This window comes from Astatotilapia calliptera, chromosome 3, assembly GCF_964374335.1.
Source record: "Astatotilapia calliptera chromosome 3, fAstCal68.1, whole genome shotgun sequence".
In the NCBI taxonomy this organism is placed as follows: domain Eukaryota; kingdom Metazoa; phylum Chordata; class Actinopteri; order Cichliformes; family Cichlidae; genus Astatotilapia; species Astatotilapia calliptera.
In genome coordinates, this window is record NC_137424.1 from 35,739,363 (window position 1) to 35,750,699 (window position 11,337).

The 11,337-nt window shown below is 41.9% G+C and overlaps 1 protein-coding gene across 1 annotated transcript; it reads left to right on the forward strand.

Annotated features, from left to right (window-relative positions):
- Positions 1–3,104: 3,104 nt before the first annotated feature.
- lgi2a (leucine-rich repeat LGI family, member 2a) lies at positions 3,105–10,000 on the forward strand. The gene is made up of 8 exons (XM_026161821.2): positions 3,105–3,572; positions 3,815–3,886; positions 4,676–4,747; positions 6,684–6,755; positions 6,836–6,907; positions 7,009–7,178; positions 7,335–7,499; positions 7,805–10,000. Exons 1-8 carry the CDS (start codon positions 3,310–3,312, stop codon positions 8,620–8,622), a joined length of 1,704 nt encoding a protein of 567 aa, XP_026017606.1. The 5' UTR covers positions 3,105–3,309; the 3' UTR covers positions 8,623–10,000.
- Positions 10,001–11,337: the final 1,337 nt, after the last annotated feature.

Consider the following 11,337-nt stretch of genomic DNA (forward strand, 5'->3'; position numbering starts at 1 on the left):
GCCAGCGGTACTGAGCCATTAACTCTGTCTGAACCCTTTTTATTCAATAAGCTCATTTATTTTTAGGCTCTGCAACAGATCACACAGAGCAGATAATCAATGATGTACATCAAGCACAGATCACTCACGTGTCCAGCAAAACAAATACTCACTGTTAGTCTCGGTAAGAGCCCGTAATGTTCGCAGCATTAAAAGGACAGTTCATTGTGAAATCGAATTAACACGTTTGTCCCTCTGGCCTGCTGTGTTTTATCTGTGTGGAGTTTTCCTCCTACTAAACTGTAGCCATCAAACAAACCTCTCTGCAGAAGAAAGCAGAGATATGAGGCTTTAACTCACCCAAAATCAGGCAGCTCACACCAAAAGAAATTAAGCTGGAAGAATGACGAATGATGAATTGTCCATTTAACAATTTAAGAGATCTGTAATTAGATTTTAATTGCGTGTTTTGCTGTTATGGAGCAATGGGCAAATTGTAATTACACTGAGAGCTTCACCAGGGACTTGATCTTTAATCACATCAGGCTTCACTGTATTTGCGGAGTTCAGCAGTTTTCTTGAGTCTTGTGTGTTAATCCCTTTGCTTTGTAATCACAATCATTGGGAAGCACAGCAGGTAGTGGCCTCAGGCACAAACATTCACTCCTGCTAACTCCCGTCTAATCCATATTTCAACACTGCATTGTCCAAGTCCCTCCATTCTCCATACATTATCAAGAAATACTGCGCTGTGAAGAGTCCGGGGCAAGCCTCCGCAGCAGTGCTGGGCCCAGGTGTGCTTGTGTCCACAAATGTACACAGTCAGCAGCTGTATGAGTATTTTTGTTTTTCCAGCTGCTACACGTTTCCTGACCTGCATTGCTAAATGCTAAAAGCAGCAGCAGAGCGAATCCAGCCAGCAGCCTTTGAAAGCGGGCTGAGCTCTGATAGATATGACTGCTGTATCAGCACACTTTCACTGTTCCAAGCTGTACTGAGCCGTTAACAAAACAGTGGAAAAACACCGCATGCTGGTACAATGCAGCACTCTGAAGAGCAGACGTGGCTTTCACAGATGATTTTTTTTAATGAACGCAGAAAAAATGTATCTCTTCATCAGCTTTAGTCTGAATTAATAAGTGATCAGGTGTGGGTGGATTTTGAAGTGCATTTGCTGTGCACTGATATAATATTGTCGTTTTTGTTTTATATTTTTGGACTCTGGATCTCGGGTGACTTATAGGGGAATTAATAGTTTCTTTAGTGTGTAAATCAGGTAAGGATTTCAGTGAAAGAGAACCTTGCATAAATCATTGCTCCCCCCCCTCCGTGCTACCAAAGAAGTAATCGAAGTGAAAGTGGTTTCAAATTTCCAAAGCCACTTACTGCTTTTAAACCCAAAATACTATATACCGTCATCGCTCCTCACCAAAAAAGACAACCTTTAAATATACTACTCCTGAGTCTGTGCTGCGCCCACTCAATCATAAGTCTTAAGTACCCCAGGGATGTTGCTGCATGACAAATGGCTCTTCTCTTTCGGTTGTCTGCTGCTGCCAGGAAGAGTGCAGTGATGATGGAGTGCCAGAGTGGCACAAAAAAAGGGCCGCAGATATGCAGACTGGTCCCAGAAGGGCAGCGATAGTAGATAAACAGGCGGAATATAGTTCAGGGAAAAGTTTGCTTAATTGGCTGAATCTGGCTGTTTACTGAAAGTTTTGATCACTCGAGGTGCATGATGTTTGAGTGTTTTCTTACATATCTTACTGCATTTCAGTGCAAACCTGGTCTTTCAGTGGGCTTTTTTGAACCCTCCACTTCCATTTGAATCATTCCATACTGGGTTTCCTAATGTGGGAATTAAGGGTCCACTTCTGGTTCAGGTCTAACCTTCAGAAAGATGATAGGCACTCTTTGATATGATGCAGAACTGAATCTGAGTCACTCAGCCTTAAAGCTGCTTCACAGTTGGTATGAGGTGCTTTTCCTCAGCATCTTTCTTTGGTCGGCATCAAATGCCAGTTAAAAGACTTGTAAACGAAAGAAACAAGGAATCTGCTTTAACTAACTATGGTGAGTGACATCAGTACTGCATGGGTGAAGAAATGGTGCACAGAGTGTTGTAAATGCAAAAAAACCCAAACCATTGAGGGACCAAAACCCAAAAAAGTGTGTCAGGGAGGAGAGCCACCCAGCGACTGAGCACTGAGCTCTTGCTAGTGTCACTGATTGGAAACGAGCAACAGCTCAGTGCCCACAGGTCAGACACAACAGGCCGAAAAGGAAAGAGGGTGGAGTGAGTGGTCACAAAAAGCCCTCACCTGTGTCTGCATGTTCAGTGGAACACAGTGGATTTGCTCTAGTGTTTACGCTGGACTGCTGCTCTTCTTGCTTCACACTGGTGTTTGTGGGGTTCACAGGGACTTCTGTTGTACTGAATCAGTCACTAAGACAGGTTCTTACGTGAAAACTGGCAACAAAATTTCTAGCTGATCTGTGTTATTTAACATGTATGAGTCATAAACGCACATTTTAGAACATTTGTATATATATTTCTGAAATATTTGGACAGGCCAAGATTTGATTTTGTGAAGCAGTGAGTGCAGATAAGTATGGTGCATGTACTCCTTCAAACATGCAGATCAGCAGCCATCCTTATCTGCATTTACTGCTTAACAAGATGGCCTGTCCAGATATTTTAAAAAGCCGATGTTTACTCGGGATTTGCTCAGTGTTTCCTTTACAGCCTGTGCAGGATGGCTGCAGGGCGCTGGGGGAGGCGCTGTCCTTGGTGCTGCAATTATGCGCCTCTGACCTTCTATATGAAGGAAGCATCTACAGCTTACGGTATGCCGACATTATATAACATCCTACGTGTGAGTCAAATGGTTTGACTTCGTGTTATTCAGACTGAGCAGCCAGCTGTGTTTAAATACTGCCAGAAATAACACAAAGAACATTCAAATTACGTGTAAACTGGCAACAAAATGCACTTGGGTATAAACATGACGCTCGAAATTAATTTCTGAAATCTATAATTAGCGTGCTTGTTTGGAGATAATAATACACCACAGCTCCATAAACTACACCTATCTTCAAAAAAATAAAAAGGCAAGCGACGCTGACCACATATGAAACGTTGGGGCAAAAACAGATCAGCTCAGAAGAGACGTGGTGGTCACAAGCTGACTAATAACGTCTAATCAATTCCCGCGTGTGGCTGTTTAACCAACAGTTACCAGACTGGAGCGCTGACTTAATAAATATTTAAAGTGGACGGAGGGGAGCCGCAGCTGATTTGCTGATGTCAGGGAGCCAGTGCAGCATTTCATGGTGCAGGGTGGAAACGCGCGCTGCCATCTGCCTCGATCCGTGCTCTCTGCAACCCTCACACATGAAAGCCCGACAGGAAAGATGCCGCCAGCTCTCAACATTTGGGCATTGTTCCTCGTGTCGCTGTGCTGCCTGTGTCAGCCGGGTCATTTAAAAAAGCCTTTCCGATGCCCTTCAACATGCAGCTGCTCCAAGGAGTCCATCATCTGCGTCGGGTCCTCCTATATCCCAAGAATGACCCCCAACGAAATCACTTCTTTGTGAGTAGATGGCCTGCACTGTAAAGATATATGTTTTAAATGGAACAGTACGTTTTCCGCAGTGCATACATGCAATATATGCTCGAGCCACAGCCTCAAGTATGATTCTATAGCTGTGCGCATTTTATAACACCCTATAAAATAAGAGCTGATCGCAAAAAGCAATGCAGTGTTTTTCTCCCTGTTTCCTCGCCGATCACTTTTCAGCATTTTACTTTCTCCTGCTTGCTCCTTGTTTTTAGGAGTATCGTGAATGGGACTTTCAGCGAGGTCAAAGAGGCGATGTTTTCCCACATACCATCTCTCCAGCTATTGTAAGGATACTTTGCCAGCCTTTGATACTTCTAAAATGATTTGATTGGTTGACATTTTTAAGTAAAGGTTCTTATCGGGCAGATTTCAAATTAGTTACTTTTAGTACATAAAGCATCAGTTTCAAATGTTGGGCATTAAAATGGCAGATGCATCATTATGTGAGGCCAATAATGGAGTCACGACGGTCATTATACATAAAGCATTGGTTATAGCAGCACGAATCAAATGAGGCATTTATGCTTCTGTAGCACATGGGGTATTACTTTAGTGGAGATAAAGTAATGATTTATAAAGACTGTTTGGTGCATGGTTAAGCTTTTTAGTAGCCGGGGCTTTTCAAATGGTGCACACCTGGACATAAATAATGGAAACCCAAATCTGAGCTTTTAGTGCTGCCCAGTACCTACAGTGTGCTCAACCATCAGTCTGCTTTGTTACAACACAAGTGACAGCTGTGATGTCAGCCTAAACAAAGGCGTGGCACTAGCCAAAGTCATCATACACAATAATTCTCAGCTGAATACTTTATTTGGTAAGATGTAGGGTGGTTTTTTTTTCAGTAAAACATTGAATTCAAATGACAAGAGGCCATAAAATATGATAATATAATAACTAATTTAACTCAATTTTGTTTGGACATTGCTTTAATAATTGTGCTTACAGCATTTGGCTCTGCTTTTGGAAGCTGAAACATTTTAATCTGTTCTATGTTTTAGAGAAAAGCCTGAAGCGTTGCATTTCTGCAGTTGGCTGCACTGTAATTGATTGTATGCTTATTTTTTTTGCAGGCTTCTGAATTCCAATTCCCTGACAACTGTAAGAGATGATGCATTCTCAGGGCTACCACATCTGGAGTACCTGTGAGTTTCTTTCTTTGTTTGTTTTTTAATGAAAGTAGTTTAAAGAAAATAACTGAATATTCAGTTCTCTACATCAGTTTGGTGAAAATAGACTTGCGAGGTTGTTTTAATGGGAATGAAGCTTTTCTGTTGGATGCTGGCATTTTTCCAGTGGGGTAGGCAGTTGTTGGTTACACGCCCTCTAGTGGTTCCAGTACAACTAGAAAACAATCTTTGTTTCTCTTTTCATTCATCACACCAAAGTACACCAGCTTCTTTACTGGGTACACCCCCCCCTCCCAAAAGATGCTCTATTGGACTGAGACCTCGTGATTGTGGAGGCCATTTGAGAACTGTGAACTTATTGTCATGTTCAAGAAACCAGTTTGCGATCATTTGAGTTTTGTGACATGGCGAATTAGCCTACTGGAAGCAGCCTTCAGAAGATGGTACACTGTAGTCAAAAAGGGATGCGCATGGTCAGCAACAATACTCAGGTAGGCTGTGATGTTTAGATGATGTGGCCCAAAGTGTGCCGAGAAAATATCCTGAACCATTAACATAAGGCAGGATGGAACCATGTTTTCATCTGCTTGCACATTCTGATCCTAGTATCCAAATGTTAAAGCAGAAGGTGAGACTTATCAGACCAGGCATCGTTTTTCCAGTCTTCTGCTGTCCATTTTTGGTGAGCCCCTGTCATTGTAGCCTCAGTTTCCCGTTCCTCTCAGCTGACAGAGCGGCACTAGGTGGGGTCTTCTGCAGTTGTCCGCTTCAAGGTTCAGCAACTTGTGTGTTCAGAGATGGTCTTCCGCACACATCGGTTTAACCTGTTGTTATTAGAGTTTCTATTGCCTTCCTATCAACATTAAGTAGTCTAGCCATTCTCCTCTGACCTTTGGCAGCAAAAAGGCATTTCTACCCAGAGAACCCCTGCTCATCCCAGCAGATCAGCAGTTTCTGAAATACTCCACAACCATGCCACATTCAAATCCCCTTTCTTCCCCATTTTGATGCTCAGTTTGATTTTCGGAAAGTCGCCTTGACCATGTCTATGTGCATAAATGTATTGAGTAGCTGCCATATGATAGTGGAACAAGTGTACCTAAAACGTTACTGGTGAGTCTATATGCACATATTCCAAAGTCTTGCAAATAACAAAATAAACAAAGCCTTTCACTGAACCATTGCCCCAGAACAAATACATGTGACTGTAGCATCAAGTTATTGCTATTTAACAGAAACATCAAATACAAGGGTAGCTATGATCACAATCAGCTCTTACACAACCTTTACAAACATTATGGTATAAATTGACTCTGGAAAGCTCACCAGATTCAGTACAATGTCAGAAATATGCTTTCTGAAACTGAGATAGCAAGAATATAGAAAGTGCGCTCAACATCCCCCCAACAGGCCTCGTTATATATTGTCTTGTATGTTTTCAAATTGTTTGATTATTGTAAAAAAAGAAAATATGTACATTATATAAAGTGTGTGTAGCTGCTTTTTTTGAACCTTCTTTTAATTGGTAGCTGTAGCTAGGGAGGCAGAGCAGCTCCAGTCTGCATGCCAAATATTCTTGGGCAAGATACTCAAGTTCCTCTCGGTTGTATCCATCAGTGTCAGTGTTTGATAGAAAACACATCAATAGAATATGCACAGAAAAAAGTCCTGGTCTGAATTAGACAGGTTTCAAGGATTTCAAGTGCTCAGGTAGAATAGAAAAGTGCTGTACAAGAACCAGTCCACTTACCATTTGGTTTACTAGCTGTAGCTGCCATCACCAGTGTGTGAATGTGTGTGTGAATGGGTGGATGACTGGATATGTAAAGCGCTTTGGGGTCCTTAGGGACTAGTAAAGCGCTATATAAATACAGGCCATTTACCATTTAGCTGGCAAAATGTTGAAATTGATCAAAAATATACTTTTCTTTTTCTTCTTGTTGATCCACAGATTCATTGAGAGTAACAAACTAGAGACTACATCAAAATATGCCTTCAGAGGACTCAGGGACCTGACTCACTTGTATGTTCCAGTGACTGAAAATACAACTGATGCATGATTTAATGATGTCTCTTTTCATAATCAACTGCATTTGTTTCCAGGTCTTTGGCAAACAATAACATTAAAGCCTTGCCCAGGGACCTCTTCATTGACCTTGACTCCCTTATAGAGCTGTGAGTTTGTACATAGTAATAGGTAAATAGCGTACTGTGTAATTCTTGCAGTCTGTCTTTCTCCCTGTTCAGCTGTGAAATACAATATTCTCTTTCTGCAGGGACCTGCGAGGCAATGCCTTTGAATGTGACTGCAGAGCCAAGTGGCTTATGACGTGGTTAAAGAACACCAATGCCACAGTGTCAGATGCTGTGTGTGCTGGACCAGAGGACATGAAGGGCAAGCGCCTCAATGATATGACCAGCCTGCAGAATGAGTGTGTCTCCACAGGTGAGAAACACCTGAGCCAGCTGCCCTTCTCTCATGTCCAGCTGAGATCAGGATGAGAGAACTCAGCAGAGTCATTCTAAGAAGTGTAGAGGGCATTCATTTAACGTGGCTTTGTTGGTTTGTGTAAAATACATTTCCCAATGTTCCTTTCCACAGATTTCATCCTTCATCAGTCTGTTGCCTCAGAATCGTTGTCTGTTGACACATTCAGCTATAAGAATGATGTCTACGTGGCCATTTCTGCTCCCAGCACAGAGAGCTGTATGATTTTCCAGTGGGACCACATAGAAATGAACTTCAGGACTTATGATAACATCACAGGTAAAGTTTGATTTCGCCTTCTGCAGGAAATGTGTCCTAACTTACGACATAACTGGAAACCCCTCTTGATCCTGCAGCGCAACCTTCTAACCGTTTAAGTCCTTGCAGGCTGTGTCGACCCAACGTGTAGTTACATCTCTCAGGAGGTGCATGTCAGGTTACGTGGAAGGTTAGGTGAAGGGTTAAAGGGCGTTTCCAGTGACACTGTAAGTTAGGAAGTCTAAATCACACATTAGGCTAACAAACACTCCCAGAATGCTTCCAGTTTCATTCTCACGCGATTCATTTGTTTCTCTGCCCTTTAGGTCAGTCCATTGTGGGGTGCAAATCTGTCATCATCGAAAATGAGGTGTTTGTCATTGTGGCTCAGCTGTTTGGTGGTTCCCACATTTACAAGTTTGATGACGACCAAAGCAGGTTCAATAAGTTCCAGGATATCGAGGTGTCCAAGATCTCTAAGCCCAATGATATTGAGGCCTTCCAGATTGGCTCTGATTGGTTCTTTGTGATTGCTGACAGCTCAAAAGCCGGCCTCTCCACCCTCTACAAGTGGAATGATAATGGCTTTTATTCGTACCAGTCACTGCACGAGTGGTACCGCGACACGGATGTAGAGTTTCTCGACTTGGATGGGAAAGCTCACCTTATTCTAGCGAGCCGCTCACAGGTTCCAGTGATCTACCAGTGGAGCCGGAGCAACCAGAAGTTCATCCTGCAGGGTGAGATCCCCAACATGGAGGATGTAGTGGTTGTGAAACACTTCCGGATCAAGGAAGAGCTCTACCTGGCTATGACGCGGTATATCGGTGATTCCAAAGTTCTGCGTTGGGGCACCAAACAGTTTGCTGAGATCCAAGCTTTGCCCTCTCGAGGCTCCATGATTCTCCAGCCATTCTCTTTCAAGGAACGTTACTATCTGGCTCTGGGAAGCGACTACACCTTCTCACAGATCTACCTGTGGGACGAGGACAACAAAATCTTTGACCGCTTTAAGGAGGTGTACATCCAAGCTCCACGCTCTTTCACCGTGGTATCTACCGACCGCAGGGACTTTATTTTTTCCTCGAGTTTCAAGGGAAACACGCAGATCTTTGAGCACATCATCATCGACCTGAGCTTGTGAGGGGCTGTGCCTTATTGTCCCTTCTGAAATCAAATGTCTTCCACTTGAAAGACAAATTCAAGAAGGAAACAAAAGAGAAAGGACCTTATAAACTGTTAAATATCCACACCTTCATAGTTTTCACTCACAAAGTAGAGCAGGGTCAAGATGTACCGTGACTATTTCTGAATGGCCTTGCACTCATGGATCCTCAGACTTTCTGAAGTACTACCCTTTCATAACTATTACTATTCTCTTAAAAATACCACTGAAGTTTATGACGGGTTAAAAAAGAGACATTTAATTGAATCTATTTGGATTTCTCTTTTTTTTGTTTAATATCTTTCTCTCAGTAGTTTTATGCAGCTAAAAATACATCAGGACCTGAATGAACGTAACAAATTTAATCTGATTTGTGGTGACTGATGATGGATTGATTGATTTTTGCCACCTACCTGTATCCTCATACCCTGTGGTAACGTACAGTACCTTGCCTTATCAACACTGGGGTCTTTTGTTTGATGGTTACACAGCGCCTCCTTCTGGCCGTGATGAAGTACCACACCCCTCTGCTCTTTCCATTACAGGGAATGTCTAGAAAGCACAAACCTTTAATTAACTTAGCTGAGATCATAGAGTGTAGCTGTTTGTTGGAAGGTGTCTTTGTAGATGCTGTAGATTATAATGCATACAGTAGGAAGCAGTGGTTTGTTGTTACAGTTAGTAAAATATCCAGGACTTGACCTTATACAAATTCATTAACGGAGAATCAGAATCAGAATCGTGTTTATTGGCCAAGTATATGTGCAGACACATACAGGGAAACACAACAGAGAATCGCCATTTAGATACAGCTTCTAGATCTGCTGTAATATAAGTACAGAGAAACTTTATCAGTATTGCAAAGGAGCTGTGTTTAGATGATGTCAGGGGAAATAAATCTCCTGATATGTTTAAAAAAACAGTTTTGCCCAATTAACAATTTTTTTTTTACTAACATCTGAAGTCAGAAGAATCAGAGGCCAAATTTGTATGACCACAAGGAAGGAAAATAAATGTACATGTAAATATATCTTCAAGCTTTCAAATTTTTATTCTGCTTTTGGAAATGCTGAATGTTGACAAGCTCCAAAATGTACATAAACCAAGGATTGTAATGTCACCACCTGTTTGAATGGACCTTTGCACTTACAAAACTCAAATGCAGCCTGCAAGTGCATGACATTCAAAAAAGGGTGTTTGCCAAATTCTTTTTAGATAAACCTAACAAAGACTAAAAGTGCTTCTAGGTTAACAATATGCAAGCGTTAAAAATTCTTTTGTATGATTTTGTTTAAGCCTAATGAATGTTCCTCTTAAAAATATGATGTAATGTCAAAATAAATCTGTGAAAACATGACTTCTGAATGTGTTTTGTGTTGACTGATAATCAGGATTATGGTTATAATTCGAGTTTTTTTTGTGTCACTGTAGTGATTAATCCCTGACACTGATCATTAAAAATAAAACTTCCCTTCTTTCCCTAAAAAAAACCCCCAAAACAGATTATGATTGTAAAGTTGCACAAAGAAATTAGAAACAGTACTGTCTGGTGTTTGAATGGTCACAGATCCAAAAGTGTAAAACCTGATAATGTGCAGTCCGTATGCAATCTGACCAGCACTAAAATCTCACCATTATATTCTGCCGTTCACATGTCAGTATTTCAGACACTCAAACACTTAAACACCTCAAACCCACTGTCAAATATGCTGGTTCAAGTGTGGCGATTTGAGCTTCTTCTGCAGACACAAGCAATAAAGCACCTTGCAGTCAACGAACTCCTCTGTATGCCAAAGTTTTTTAGAGTCAAATGTGAGGCTGTCTGTCTGACAGATAAAGCTTCTTCTAAATTAGGCCATGCAGCAGGATAATGACCCCAAGCTCAGCAGCAAATCTACAGCATGGAAGTCCAGACCTCAACCTGACTGAAATGCTGTGTATAAAGGAATGCTTGCAAATATCATTGATTTGAATTTATTGCTGCTAACTGCTGGTTCTGTAAACTACTCAATCATAGAATGATTACGATATCAAATTAAAACAAATGCCTGAATCCTAAATTGTGGATATCCTGTTGTGATGATCTAAAATGTAACACTAAATGTGATTAAAACACGAATGATCTGGACTCCTGGGCTGAACGACCGTGAGGATCACCAGCCCGAGGAAAACACAAAATACACATGACTCTGTGACAAAGACAATTCATTCTTGAATGAAGACGTTGATCAGACACATTTAAAATGCAGCCAATTGTGTTTATTATTAAGCTTTTGGGGAAATAGAAGGGTGGGAGGGTGGGTGTAAAGTAGAGGGTAAAAGAAAGGGATAGAAAGGAGGAAAGAGCTAGAGGAGAGAAAACCCCAACAATCCCCTCTGAGCAAGCACTAGGTGCGACAGTGGATAGGAAAAACTCCCTGTAAAGGAAGAAACCTATGACAGAACCAGGCTCTAGAGGGGGCAGTCAACTGTCGGGACTGGTTGGGGGGTGAGGGTGAAAAGAGAGGGAGAGGGGGGAGGGAGATGGGACAGGTGTTCGGAGTTCAAGGGAGCTAGGGGAGGGAGAGGTGTCAAGGTGTCAGGAGAGAGGGAGAGGGCAGGAGAGGTCAAAATTACGATGGAACAGAGGTGGAGGAAGACGAGGTGACATCAGCAGTGGAAAAAGTAGAAAGAGAAGAAAAAGCAGGAGTGTCC